The sequence below is a fragment of the Ambystoma mexicanum genome, chromosome 5q (assembly GCF_040938575.1).
Source record: "Ambystoma mexicanum isolate Mex_15411 chromosome 5q, UKY_AmexF1_1, whole genome shotgun sequence".
NCBI lineage: Eukaryota > Metazoa > Chordata > Amphibia > Caudata > Ambystomatidae > Ambystoma > Ambystoma mexicanum.
In genome coordinates, this window is record NC_090933.1 from 214,113,663 (window position 1) to 214,125,903 (window position 12,241).

Sequence of the window (12,241 nt, forward strand, 5' to 3'; positions counted from 1 at the left end):
TATTGTACAAAAAGGCAATGTTGCTGTGTGAAAGAGTTCTGATGAAAGTGGCCTTAAAAATCAATGACAATTAACAATACCCCAGCCTGGTGCAGATCATTAACTCACGCCCAAAAGGTCTGTAAGAACACAGATTACCCCACCACTCTCACACAGATGAGGCAAAAGTGCCTTGCACCTCAGTGATGGAGGGATGGATATTTGGGGAAGGGTCTGTTGTCAATATCTAAGGCTCTCACGTCAGATTCTAGTAAAGGTCGTCATGACTAATAGCAGGATATCCTCGGCAGATAAACACTTGGGGAAAACATCATTAATCGTTTGGCCCAAGACAAGAATGTCATAAATGCCCGGGCAAGTCCCATACGCATATTTCAAGTCTAGAAGGTTTGCTATGTTACTGTGAGGTCAGAAATCCTAAAACTGTACATTTGGTGCGAGGGGCTTGAATGTTCTGCTCTTTCTGACTGGTTTACCACATGTTTCTATGAAGATTCCTATTCCAAGGCTTAATCATGTACACGCATCTTCATTGTGCCTCGTTAGCGGTCGTTGCATACTTGTGCTTAGTGAGCTACAGTTTGCTGCATCTCGAGGGAAGTTCCAGAGGGCACCCCAGCGCTATAATCCAGTACTGCGCCACACATCTAAACTTAATTTCCTGTAAATTAATGTAACAGGTTTGTTACTATGTATGGGCATGGCTTCGGTTTGCCTCAGAAGAGCCAGGGCTGGAGAGCCAGGCTCAGAACTGGCAGAATACGTGAATCGTGTCTTTATTCCTGCAGAATCTGCATCTTGAGGGAAAGCCAAGAAAGAAGCCCGGGAAAGTATGAATGCAGTAGTTCCCACCAGTGATGGGTGCCTTCAAAATCTTGACAGGATGCAGCCTTGTGTTTGGATGCAGAGTAAGCAGTCATCCAGTGGTTGATCCAGGTGGGGGGCATGATGGGCAGGTGCCTCAGTTGAGCCCCTCCGCTGCTTCCTGGGAAGGCATTCCCTGAGGCCTGCTTAGCCAAGCTACTTTCCAACAAAACAAAAATTGCTGCTGGAGAGCCAATACATTGAGTTGCATGCCTACACACCTGCAGCTCACTGGTTGCTAGGCAACAAAGTACAGTTCCAGCCTGGACTGCACTAGTTACTACTGGACCAGGTAGTAGACCATAGAGACCGGTGCCTATGGCTGCAGCAGAAAGCAGTTCAGCTGTAAGGGGATAGAGGTGCACATGTTGGATTTCCGCAAGCCTATTGCATTTACCTCTCAGCAGTATTTGGTACAGTAGACCACCGGACACACACCGACAATCTACATTGCTGCATGGGGATCAGCAAGAGCGTCCTAAGCTTGTTCAAATCTTACCTTGTGAATCCCCAACAGTTCGTACACATGGATTCTTTCAGATCATCAACTTTACCAATCACCTGTGGAGTTCCACAAGGATCCATCCAGTACCCTGTGATCTTTAAACTATACATGGAACCGCTCAGAACCCTCCTCTCTCCACGTTCACCAATACGCTAATGGCTAGCAGATCTACTTCCAGGTATTCTCCATCAAAGGCATTGTCATGGACACGTTTGGATGGCGGTGGTTACCACGGTTACGGCTTCGCCGCCATTGATCGGTGCCATCACGCTTCTCACATTGCTGCTGTAACGTTCTAGTGGTTTTCCTGCCCGCCTCAGCCGGAAGGATTTCTTCCCAGCTTTCTTTGCGGTCTGTGCGTTGCAACCGTCTTCGCTCTGCTCCTAAGGTCAAACGCTAGTTTTCTCCACTTTCGCTTCACACGGAAGCCTTCCTTTCTCTATTGTATTCCGTACCGGTTCTCTCTGCCCTTTTCCTTTCAGTTCGGCACGCTTGCCTTGTGAGTTTTCTGCTCTTTCCTCCTCTTGCCTCGTACCTGCTCAGCTTGTTTACCCTTTTCTGTTCCTTTTCTGCCACCGCCTTGGCTTGGCCCAGCTCAGTATTTCCTTTCCGCTCTGCAGTGGAACATTTGTGTCAGACACTGCTCCGCACATTGTTGTGCTCTCTTCCACTCGCCGCTACCAGCCTCTGGCTCCACTTCAACGGGGTTCTACATTCGGCGTAGCTTTGGACTTTGGATTCTACTGTACCTGTTGGCCAGCAACGAGGGATATTCACGGGGGGGTTTTCCACCTTTGGCTTCCCCCCATACATTTCCTGCTTCCGGGACTGTAAGTCGTGGAGTGGTCCAGTTTGGGATGCACCACGGCTACTTCTCGTGACAGGATCCAGACATCAAAATCGAAGGACTATCTGGCTCACCGACAAGGAATCAAGGAGACAGACTCCGAACAATCAGGTGAGGAGAGTGGTGATTCGAGGGAGGGCATTGATAGGCATACACAGGCTCAAGGCCTGCCTCACATTGATCCAGTCCTGCATATCCAGTGCTTACCTGAAGCTCAACCCCTCCAAGACTGAACTCCTACTGCTGACCAACAACACTGAACATCCTGATATCCAGATCTGGCTCTCTGCTAAAAACCTCAAGGGATTCACACCCCAGCTAGCCCCCCTGTCCCGAGTCCCATTGGTTCAACATCGATAGACACCTCATGTTCAAACGGCACATAGCAAGGAAGACACAAACAGCTTGACACCTACTTTCTCTCCTGCAGAAAATCAAGCCCTTCATCCCAGAAAATCACTTCCCATCTGCTGTCCTGCCTTGGTTCTCACCCACTTGGATGGCGGCAAAGCCCTTTTGGAAGGCCTTTTGTCATCTACCCTGGCACCCCTGAAATGGGTCCTCCATGCAGCAACAAGACTCATTAAAGGACTGTGCAAATTTGACAATCACCCAACCCTCATCGAACTACACTGGCTCCCACTGCGAGCCTGTATCGTGTCCAAATGCTGTTGCATAATCTACAGGCTGCCATCCTGAAGTCCCCAAGCTATCTCACTGAGAAACTCGCCAACTCCGGAGGACTGCACTCCATCAGAAGTAAGGACATGTGCAGACTTGAATGATGACAGTGCAGGAAGGAAAGAACCAGATTGCCCCATCACCAGATTGCCCCATCACTTCTACAGTTCAGGAACAGGCTCAAGGTCTTCCTCTTCAAGGAATGACTGCTCCTTAACACACCCTGTAATCCCCACCCTACCTGAGACTCAAATCTGCTGCCACTGTCTCCCCCCCCCTTGCTGCCAAATGCCAACCCTCCCCTGTTAACTCCATGCTCATTTTGCCATCACTGTGCTCTTCCCCTATGATTGTAAAGCACTCTGTTGCTTTCCCCAAAGCTAGGTCCTCGCTCAATAAATACCCTAATAATAATAATCGAAGGCAGGGGCATTCACTGCCCTCTAATCATCCTCGGGGATCAGTGGGGATGAACTGCTGTGGGCCAAGGCAACGTCCCCCTGCTAGCTGCACTGGATCCAGGAACCTGTTCACTGAAGGTGACGGACCCCCTGTAGGTGCTAGCCAACTTCCTGCCATGGAACTGTATTAATGAAGGACACCTTTTCTTGGAGACCCTGGATTTGGCCTCCCAGCAAACCAGAGACCGCTTGGAATCCTGTTTCTTTTCCTTGAGACGCCACTGAGCCAGATCAACCACGCTTAATGTACTTCAAGCTGACAGAACCCATGTTGCTTCTTTTGGCACTCTACGCCGCTTTGAACACTTGCAGCACTTCAAGTAAGCCAGATACCAGCCCCACCATTGAAGCGGATCAACTCGTCTCAACCCGATCTCAGGTTCAACATCTGGCTGATGAAAAGGCATCAACTTGCTATTGAATGCTCACTCGACTCAGCGAATTTGTCATCCTGCCACAGAGTTGACTGCTGCCCCCGAACTATTGGAAGCCATTGTCTCACCATCTCAAATGTAGACTTGACCCAACGGTGGCCTGCACCTTCAAGCCAACGCGATGATTATCCCCAGAGGGATCACATCAATTTGCACGTCTGGACATCGGCTTGAAAGCAGTTTAAGGACCTAGAAGCCCAGCTGAAAGCTGTATCAACCACCAAAGACAAGATGTCCTGTGCCCCTGGTCCATTTTATTTGTCCATAGAGACGGAGTCACTCTTCTCTACCTTTTTTCCAGAACACATCCTTGAACATTGACATTGTTGCCCAATCAGATTGCCTGAACAAACCCTGCTTATCACCCAGTGTCCTTTCACATGTCTGCATCCACTGTTTCATTTACAGGGGCGGGTTTAGTAGTAGTGTGGGGCAGAGAAGGCGCTTTAGCCACTGCTGCTCCATGCAGTCCCGCAGAGCAGGAGTCATTTTGTCTCACAGGGTCTCGGCGTGTGCATGCCCAGACCCCAGTACAGACCTCTTTATCAACTTATATACAGAGGTTTCAGATTATGGAAGGGAGACTCAGAAATCATTGGGATCATTTATATGCCAGGCTACCTAACCCATTTTTCCTGCCCATTTAATCGCCATGTTGGAAACGGGCCGGAGAAACAGTCTTGGCCGCACACGTTTTTCCATGTATACCCTGCGATTTCAATATAGTAATTATACATATTGACTGGCATGGGGATTTTTATTGTTTGAAAGAAGTACACTGTCAATACTTTGTGAGGGGCATTGTGCACTAAAAAAACAATGGGCCTCATTACGAGTGCGGCGGTAGCAGTGCCGGACAAACGACCCGAATGAATTACCACCTTGGGACTTGCCAGACTTACCGGAGCATTACAGCCCCGGTGGTCCGGAAATTCCGGAGGTGGAATAACGTTACTCCCCATTCCCACAGAGTCCATAGGACTCCGTGGGGATTGGGACCATGGAAACACTGGCACCATAATTAACAGTGCCAGTGTTTCCATTTCCATCTGCAGGCGGGTGGCGTCACTAGTAACACCACCCGCCTGCAGAACTTGTAGTTTCCTGGTCCAGAAACAACAGTGGCAGCGGGTTTAGCGGCACCGTTGTTTCAAGACCAGCAGACTCATAATGAGGCCCAATGTCCTCATTCAGAAGTCCGATTTCTTCTGATTACACACATCACACAAACGCTTGTAAGGAATCTGTTGTGGGACAAATACAGGCAGGGCAATGTCCAGGCCTTGCACAGTATTTAAGACCATACTTCCTTAAACAATTTTTTTTTTTTTTCAATTATGCTTTTAACATTTTCTTCTTTTGAATATCACATCAATGTTACTGGTTCTATGAACGTTTGCTGACTTCTTTTACCAACCAACACTTTTGTAAAAAAAAATTTTTTAAACCAAACATTCCAGTTTTTTTACTGCAAAGTGCAATGTGAGGATTTTCTTTCCCCCGATGACCATGTTGGCAAAGGACCTTTCAATTATTCTTACCGGCAAGCCTGTTCGGACTGACTGATAGACCAAACCCTAGTATTTGAGGATGACCATTTCTCATGGATTTTGCTTGTGTTTTACAGATGCCAGCAATACTCTGCCTATCGTTGCTAACGCTCCTGGCAGAGGCCTCGCCTGTCCCTCAAAACGAACTGTTTCGGTACATTGATGCCCACCAAGACGAATATGTACAGGTGAGGATTCTGTAGATGTCGGAACTGCTGGAGGCAAAGGTGGAAACGTTACCCAAACCGTCCCTCAACCATATGTAACTTAGAGGCGTTACATTGTCCAAAGTCTTATCAATCCAGCACAGTAGGCAATGAGAACGAAGTTTGAAAAACAGTTGAGCACGAATGTGAATTATGTTTTACACTGAATGGTTAACTGAGTCCATGTTTTTGCCCTATGCGCCATTTTGTTTGTGGAATGTGTCTCTGTAAGAGCCCTAAAGCTATTCCATGGCATATGCATTGGTTGTCTCCATGACCATCGGTGTTTAGAGAGGCCAGAAGCACAGAAACTGTTCTCCTGAACATCCGTGAAGACGGTCTCAAACCTCCACTCTAACCTTCCTTGTGTTCTTAGCTTCCTCGCGCTCTCTTCTGCTTTTGATACTGTCAACCATGCAACCTGCTCAACCGGCTCTGTGATAACCTGGGTATCACCAACCAGGCACTGGCTTGGCTGACCTCCTTTCTCTCTGATCGACCCTCTCCGGTCCAACTTGGGTCGTTCCTCTTCTATCTCTCCCTCTACCTGTGGTGTTCCCCAGGAGTCTAATCTTTCTCCCTGGCTGTTCAACCAATACCTGGCACCTCTCGCTCACTGTTTAGCTGCTCTCTGCTCCAACTTTAAGTGCTATGCAGATGATACTCTGCTTTCATTCAGGATCCCCTCAGCCGCCTCTTCTCCCCCTCTCTCATCCCAGAATGTCTGTCCGCAATTCAGGAGTGGTGTTCCGCCAATGATCTCTGCCTTAATGCCAGTAAGATGGAGATCCTCCTCATCGAATCACCAGCTTCCCCTCCTTTCCTCTCACTCTCTGGCCACCCAGCCTGGACCCTCTTCCTGCTCTTACCTGTGAGGCTAAGAACCGTGAGGTCCTCTTCGGCTCCACACTTTCTCTCTTCATTTCTCTGACGTCTCTAAGAAGTCACTATCAGCTGCACTTCCTCAGAGATACTCTTCCTTTCCTCACTTCCCCCAGAAGCTCACTGTCTCCAGAGCTCTGGTCTTCTCTAGGCTGGACTATTGCAATAGACTCTTTCTAAAGCTACCTGCCTCTACTTTCCATCCTTTACAGCTCATCCAGAACAGGACAGTGAGACGTGTCCTTGGCCTCAAGCCCATCGATCGTATCTCTCCAGTGCCTTTTTTTTTTTAAACGGTGGGATTAACCCCCATAGCCATCACTGTCCCTCTTTAACAGCCTTTCCCACGGCATCTACTTCAATGTATCTAAGGCACATGACAGTCCTTCTGCTAAGGCTTTACTTTAATAGCAATTGGTTGCATTGTATGTTCGTTGTTTGTGTGAGGACGGCTAATGCAAATCCATTCCTTTTTATAAGAATACCGTGTGAATTTCTTGTTGTACTCTGGGAAATCTAATGCTGGTGCATGTGATGGGGTTCTTTTAACTTTGTGAAATGCCTATTCTGTCTCTGGTGTCCACTGGGAAGGGCTCTAGTGTATTGATACTAGTGTACTGCTCTAAGGGTTTTACTATTACTGCATAACCTAAGATCCAATTACTAAAGTACCCGATCATCCCTAAAAATGCTCCCATCTGTATTGTCTGAGTACCTTCAGAATGGCTTTTGTACAGGAACCTGCTATAAAACTGTCCTAACATGACGTAACTTCCTCAATAATGAACTCTTTCCATACATAACTCTAATTTGCATGCAGATGCTTTGCATGTTTTTTTTAACTGGTGCAGTTACATGTATCGGGGTGTCCTGCTTGCAGGCTTCATAGGAGTGAGGCAAGTAAGAGGTAGTCTACATACTAAACCAGAACTGACTGTCCATGGAATTTAACATAATCTAAGTTTTTCTTAAACCGCTGTGAGAAAGGTGTTGATGATTCTGTTTATCCCTTTGGGAGTCTATTCCATGTTAACTGAGTTCTTCTGTAGGAAAATGCAAAGAGATACTCGCTGTATGGAAACTGAGAAAGCGCTGAGCATAAATGTAGTACTGCAAAAGGTGAAGCTGTCTGGGTATTACGGTCGCTGAGTTAGGAACTACTTGGGAAGCAGGTATCAATACTGTGTTTTTAACGGCTCTTTGGTCCTGGACAAATCTGTAGGTATCTTTTCTTTCAAAACGAGCATTACCTACAACCAACAATTAGTCCATTAAAGTGCATTCGAAAATGAGTTCGCACAATAGAGAAATGGTTGGTTCCGAGAGAAAAAACTGTTTACAGATATGTTAGTGCACGGTACAAATATCCTTTAACATGATCGCCACCGGAGTGGTCCCCTGGCGCTCTGGCGGCTCTGCAAAAGGGAAGACTAGGTTGGGGGGGGGGGTGATTTAGTGGGAATAAGTTGGGGGGAAAGTGCAAGCGAGCAGTGATGTGCTGTTGGCGGCCTCAGCCCGGTGGGTCTGTTGGCTGAGCTTGGGGTGCTTTCAGTTCGGTAGCCGTTGTGTCCTGTTGTGAGTCTGTGTGTTTTTGTTGTTGTAGTGAAGTTTGTGGGGTTGTTGTGTTATAGAGTTGTGGTTGTGTTTATTTAGAGTTTGAGAGGTGTATGCAGAAGGGTGAAATTGTTATTGAGTCATGATTGCACGCTTGGTCCAGGCTTGGCTGGCAAATCGTGTCAAACATTGAATCGCATTGCTATTTAGATGCGACGCAGGCTAAACTTAGGCATTCTATCTGTGTGAGACATCCTAACATTTACAATTCTATCAAGATGCCACGTAGGCTAGGTTGAGGAGTCTAATTTATAATCTTTACCTATTGGAGATGAGGAAATAATCTGCACTGAAGGCTGTGACTAGGTGTGGTTATGATGGCAACTGGCAAAAGGTCCAGGCTGGACGCATGTCTACACAATACCTTTTCTAAAGCCACAAATGCTATCTTTGTAAATGCTTGTTTTCTTATGATATATACTGAGTCATTATTCAACTTCATTATGTTAGTCCCCAAATAAGGAATAATTGGACAACTGGTATAGTAGCACAGCACCTGGAAGGGTAGACTTTCATGTGTCTCCCCACTGCCTTCCACAGAGACTGAAAGAATGGGTGGCCATTGAAAGTGACTCCAGTAATCCAGAGAAGTGGCCTCTTGTCACAGATATGATGAACGTGGCCAAAGAAATGATCAAGAAAATGGGTGGCAGTGTTGAGATGGCAGAGCTTGGTGATCAAGAGGTAAGGTTGCACTCTGATTTGAGAAAGGACGAATGCTTGTTTTTTTTTTTCTCTCCAACCTTTGTTGTTTGACAGGAACATATGTACAAATCCAATTGCATTACCAAAGTTATACCGGAATCTTAAATGTGAAAAAGGCTACAATGTAAAGATGAAATGCTACATACAGTCTACATAAATATGACCTAAAATGAAGATAGAGTATTGCAGTTCATTAAAACAACCAATGATGCCATATACTAAAGTATAAGCCACTCCCGAAACAAACCTTTAAAAAAATCCTTTTTATATAATAAATGGGGGGGGGGGGAGCAAGGGAAAAGGTACAGGGATACATGATGGTAAAGAAGGATGAGGAATAAACTCAGATAAAAACTGGTTTATTGCAGGAGGGGAGATTTACAGCTTGCATGTTTGTGATGTGTTGTCATTTAAGCCTTAGTGCTCAGGGGTAGGGGGAATTCTTGGGCCTTATGTGCCTGGAAACACAATTTAACATCTAGATCACATTGGGGTAACACTTAACACCTGGGGGGAGGCCTTTCCTGGTCCCTATCCTCCTCCCTCCAAAAGGATGCATGCAGACTGCGGCATTCCCGCTGATCTGTGCAGCAAGAGAAACATGGCTGAGCTGGGGCACCACGGTCCATGAAGGAGCGCCTTGCTTCAGTTCTGTGTTGCTAAGGGGAGATGAAGCTGAGGGAAGGCAGTGTGAGGGCGCAACACTGCAATGGGGCTGAGCTGCCCACACCCTGCTGAAATGGAGGGAACTGGGGACATAAACAGGCAGTGTTCTGGTTGGCTTGTGATGCAGGAAAGCATATTCTGAACAATTACGTGCAAATGGTATGGGGAATTGCCCTGGAATTCTCCTTCCAGATTGGCTGAGCCAATTAGAAAGTTGGCATAGTGCTAATCGGAATGTATGCAGTTTCTGCTACCATTTACATTACCTGCAGGTGCTCTGGCGGATCTGAATCAGTGTGGATTGTCTTAGGTTAGAGGTGAGAGAGAGAAAACGCAAGATAGCTTTGCTGTTGTGTTGAAGGATGCAAACCAGAAAATAGTACCATGACCTCTGCGTGGGGTCAATGTTGAGGCTTTCTCTGGTGAGAGTTAATTTGTATCAGAAGAGAAGTCTTCTGTGCCCCTTGTGCTGAGAAAGAGCACCCTCCTAATTGTCCCTTAATATTTCCCTATGTCTACGTCTGCTAACATGCTTATTAATTATTTATCTAAAGCATTCTTCCACAGTATATGCTGTTTTTTATTTATTGCATTTGATTACACACCCAAACCCTCAGGTATCACGGCGTACATACATCTTAATCATTCATCTTGGGTATCATAAAGACTTTGGTTGCAGCAACATGGTGTTTTTAAATCATAATCATACATTTTGGATTGCATAGTGATGACACAAACAGTATGGTTTCATAGTTGCTTGGGTGGCTAGTATTTATTAAACAGCCATGTTTTTAATTGCTTTTTGAACTTTTGGAAGGAGGTCTCGTTGGTGCGGTGGGTGGGGAGTGAGTTCCAGATGCGCGGGGCTGTAATGGGGAAGCTGGAGTTGCCTGCTCTGGTGGTGGTGAAGCATGGGATATGGAGGTGTGTATTGTTGCTGGATCTGAGGGATCTCGTTGTGGTTTTGTGTGATATGGTTTGACTAAGATGGGTAGGTGCCATGTCAGAGATGCATTTATGGGTAATCATTTTTTTTTTTTTAGTTTTTTTTTTTTGAGGATTCTTGCTTGTACTGGTAGCCAGTGTGCATCTCTTCCGTGTTGGGAGATGTGTTCTCTTCTGTGAGATGTGATGTGTTCTCTTCTGTTAATACCTTGGGCAGCTCTAAAGGCTTTATTTTGCAGAAGTTGTAGTTTGGTTAGGTTTTAGTTTTTTAGGTGCCTAGCAGTAAAATATTGCAATAGTCTAGCTTTGTGAGGATTAGGGCTCTGGCGAGTGTCGGGCAGTTTTCAGTGGAGAGGAAGGGTTTTCTTAATGTAATGAGTTTGGCTGTGTATGCAGTGGAGGAGGCAAGAGCGCTAATATGATTTTTCATAGTTTAGAGTCGAGCTCCTAGAGCTTTGACTTTGTGTGATATGGTGATGGGGTGGGGGGGTGCCCTCTATCCGGATGGAGGTGTAGTCAGACTGGAGTTAACTAAGTTTGGCTGGGGAACCGACTGAGAATCTTTTTTTTTTTTCTTTTTTTTTAGGCAGAGAATATTGTTCGCCATCCAATTTTGAATGAGAAAGTAGATTATGTTGATACAGGCAGTATCCTGATCTAGGTTACCTGAGATGGGGGGGGGGGGGGTGGGAATTTGCGTATCGTCTGCAAAGTTTGTGTAAATTACTCCCATGGCATCTAGTGCTGCAAAGAGTAGCTTTGTATATGCATTGTAAAGCTGTAATCCCTTATGATTCACAAAGTGCCCTAAGAAGCCACAGGACAATATCTCGCTAGGAGATCCAATCGGGGGGAGGTGAGAGCTTGGTATAGAACCACACCGCCCCAGTTGCTAATCGTGGGATGCATTAGCAGGCAGCTCACATTTGGAGAAGAATGGAGAGCGCTGCAATAGGAAGAGGCTGGAATAGAGCAAAGAGGGTCAAGGAGGAGGTGGGAGCATCCAACGGTGAGTGAATATGACAGAGGTGGTGAGAGAGTTAAGGGAGTGACAAAGGTGGTAACATCAGAAGGGTGGAAGTGGCATGAGGCGGTAAATCAGGAGACGGGAATGGAAGTCATGGGGAGACCGAAGGAATCAGGGTGCAGGAAGAGGCGGTAAAACCCAAGGAGGAGATGATTACATCAAAGGCTAGAAGTGACAGAGGAAGTAACATAAGGGGTAGAGAGTGATATGGATGAGGTGGAGGAAGAAACACCACGAGTTCGAGGTAATAGCGAACATGGTATACAGAAGGTTGGCATTATAACATGAGGAGGAAAAGGGCATACCCCAAAAATATATACCCCATTAGAGAGGAAGATAAAGAATGGCTACAAAAAAGATATTGATATAGCCATATGGTTTGGCTTTTGAATGTAATTTTTGTTTTGGCATCTAGGCAGCACTTTTAAAGTATATTTTTAATAAACGCAACTGTTTTACAGAGGAAAACACCCCCCAACATAGAAACCGACAATCATTTTCCCTCTATTATAGCCTCTAATTGTTAATAATTGGTTACAGACTCAGCCGACCACCCTACCACCTCTCCTTTGCCCTATGCAGCAGACCCCCACACAACACATTTATGGCCCTTATATATACATGGTACTTCCTTGATTACTCAGCTCCACCCGCCTTCTGACCTGGCCTTTCTCCTTCCCATTGCCCCGGTTACAATAAGTCCTTCCTCAAGATTCCTCCACGTTCCATGCTTGCTCCAAAATGGTTACTATTACATCTTAAGGTTACAGTCGGTACCAATAAGCCATTCAGTAATTCGTTCCATCTGATAAAGTTCCTTTGCTTTATTTATCCACTCCCTTTTGGTAGGCAAT

The 12,241-nt window shown here is 46.1% G+C and overlaps 1 protein-coding gene across 1 annotated transcript in view; it reads left to right on the top strand.

Moving 5' to 3' along the window:
• LOC138497337 (cytosolic non-specific dipeptidase-like) overlaps window positions 1–12,241 on the top strand; it is a 114,342-nt gene that overhangs the window by 22,840 nt on the left and 79,261 nt on the right. The window contains exons 3-4 of the mRNA XM_069620734.1: window positions 5,420–5,530; window positions 8,585–8,728. Of these exons, the coding sequence (XP_069476835.1) occupies window positions 5,420–5,530; window positions 8,585–8,728 (255 nt within the window). The remainder of the gene's footprint in view (window positions 1–5,419; window positions 5,531–8,584; window positions 8,729–12,241) is intronic.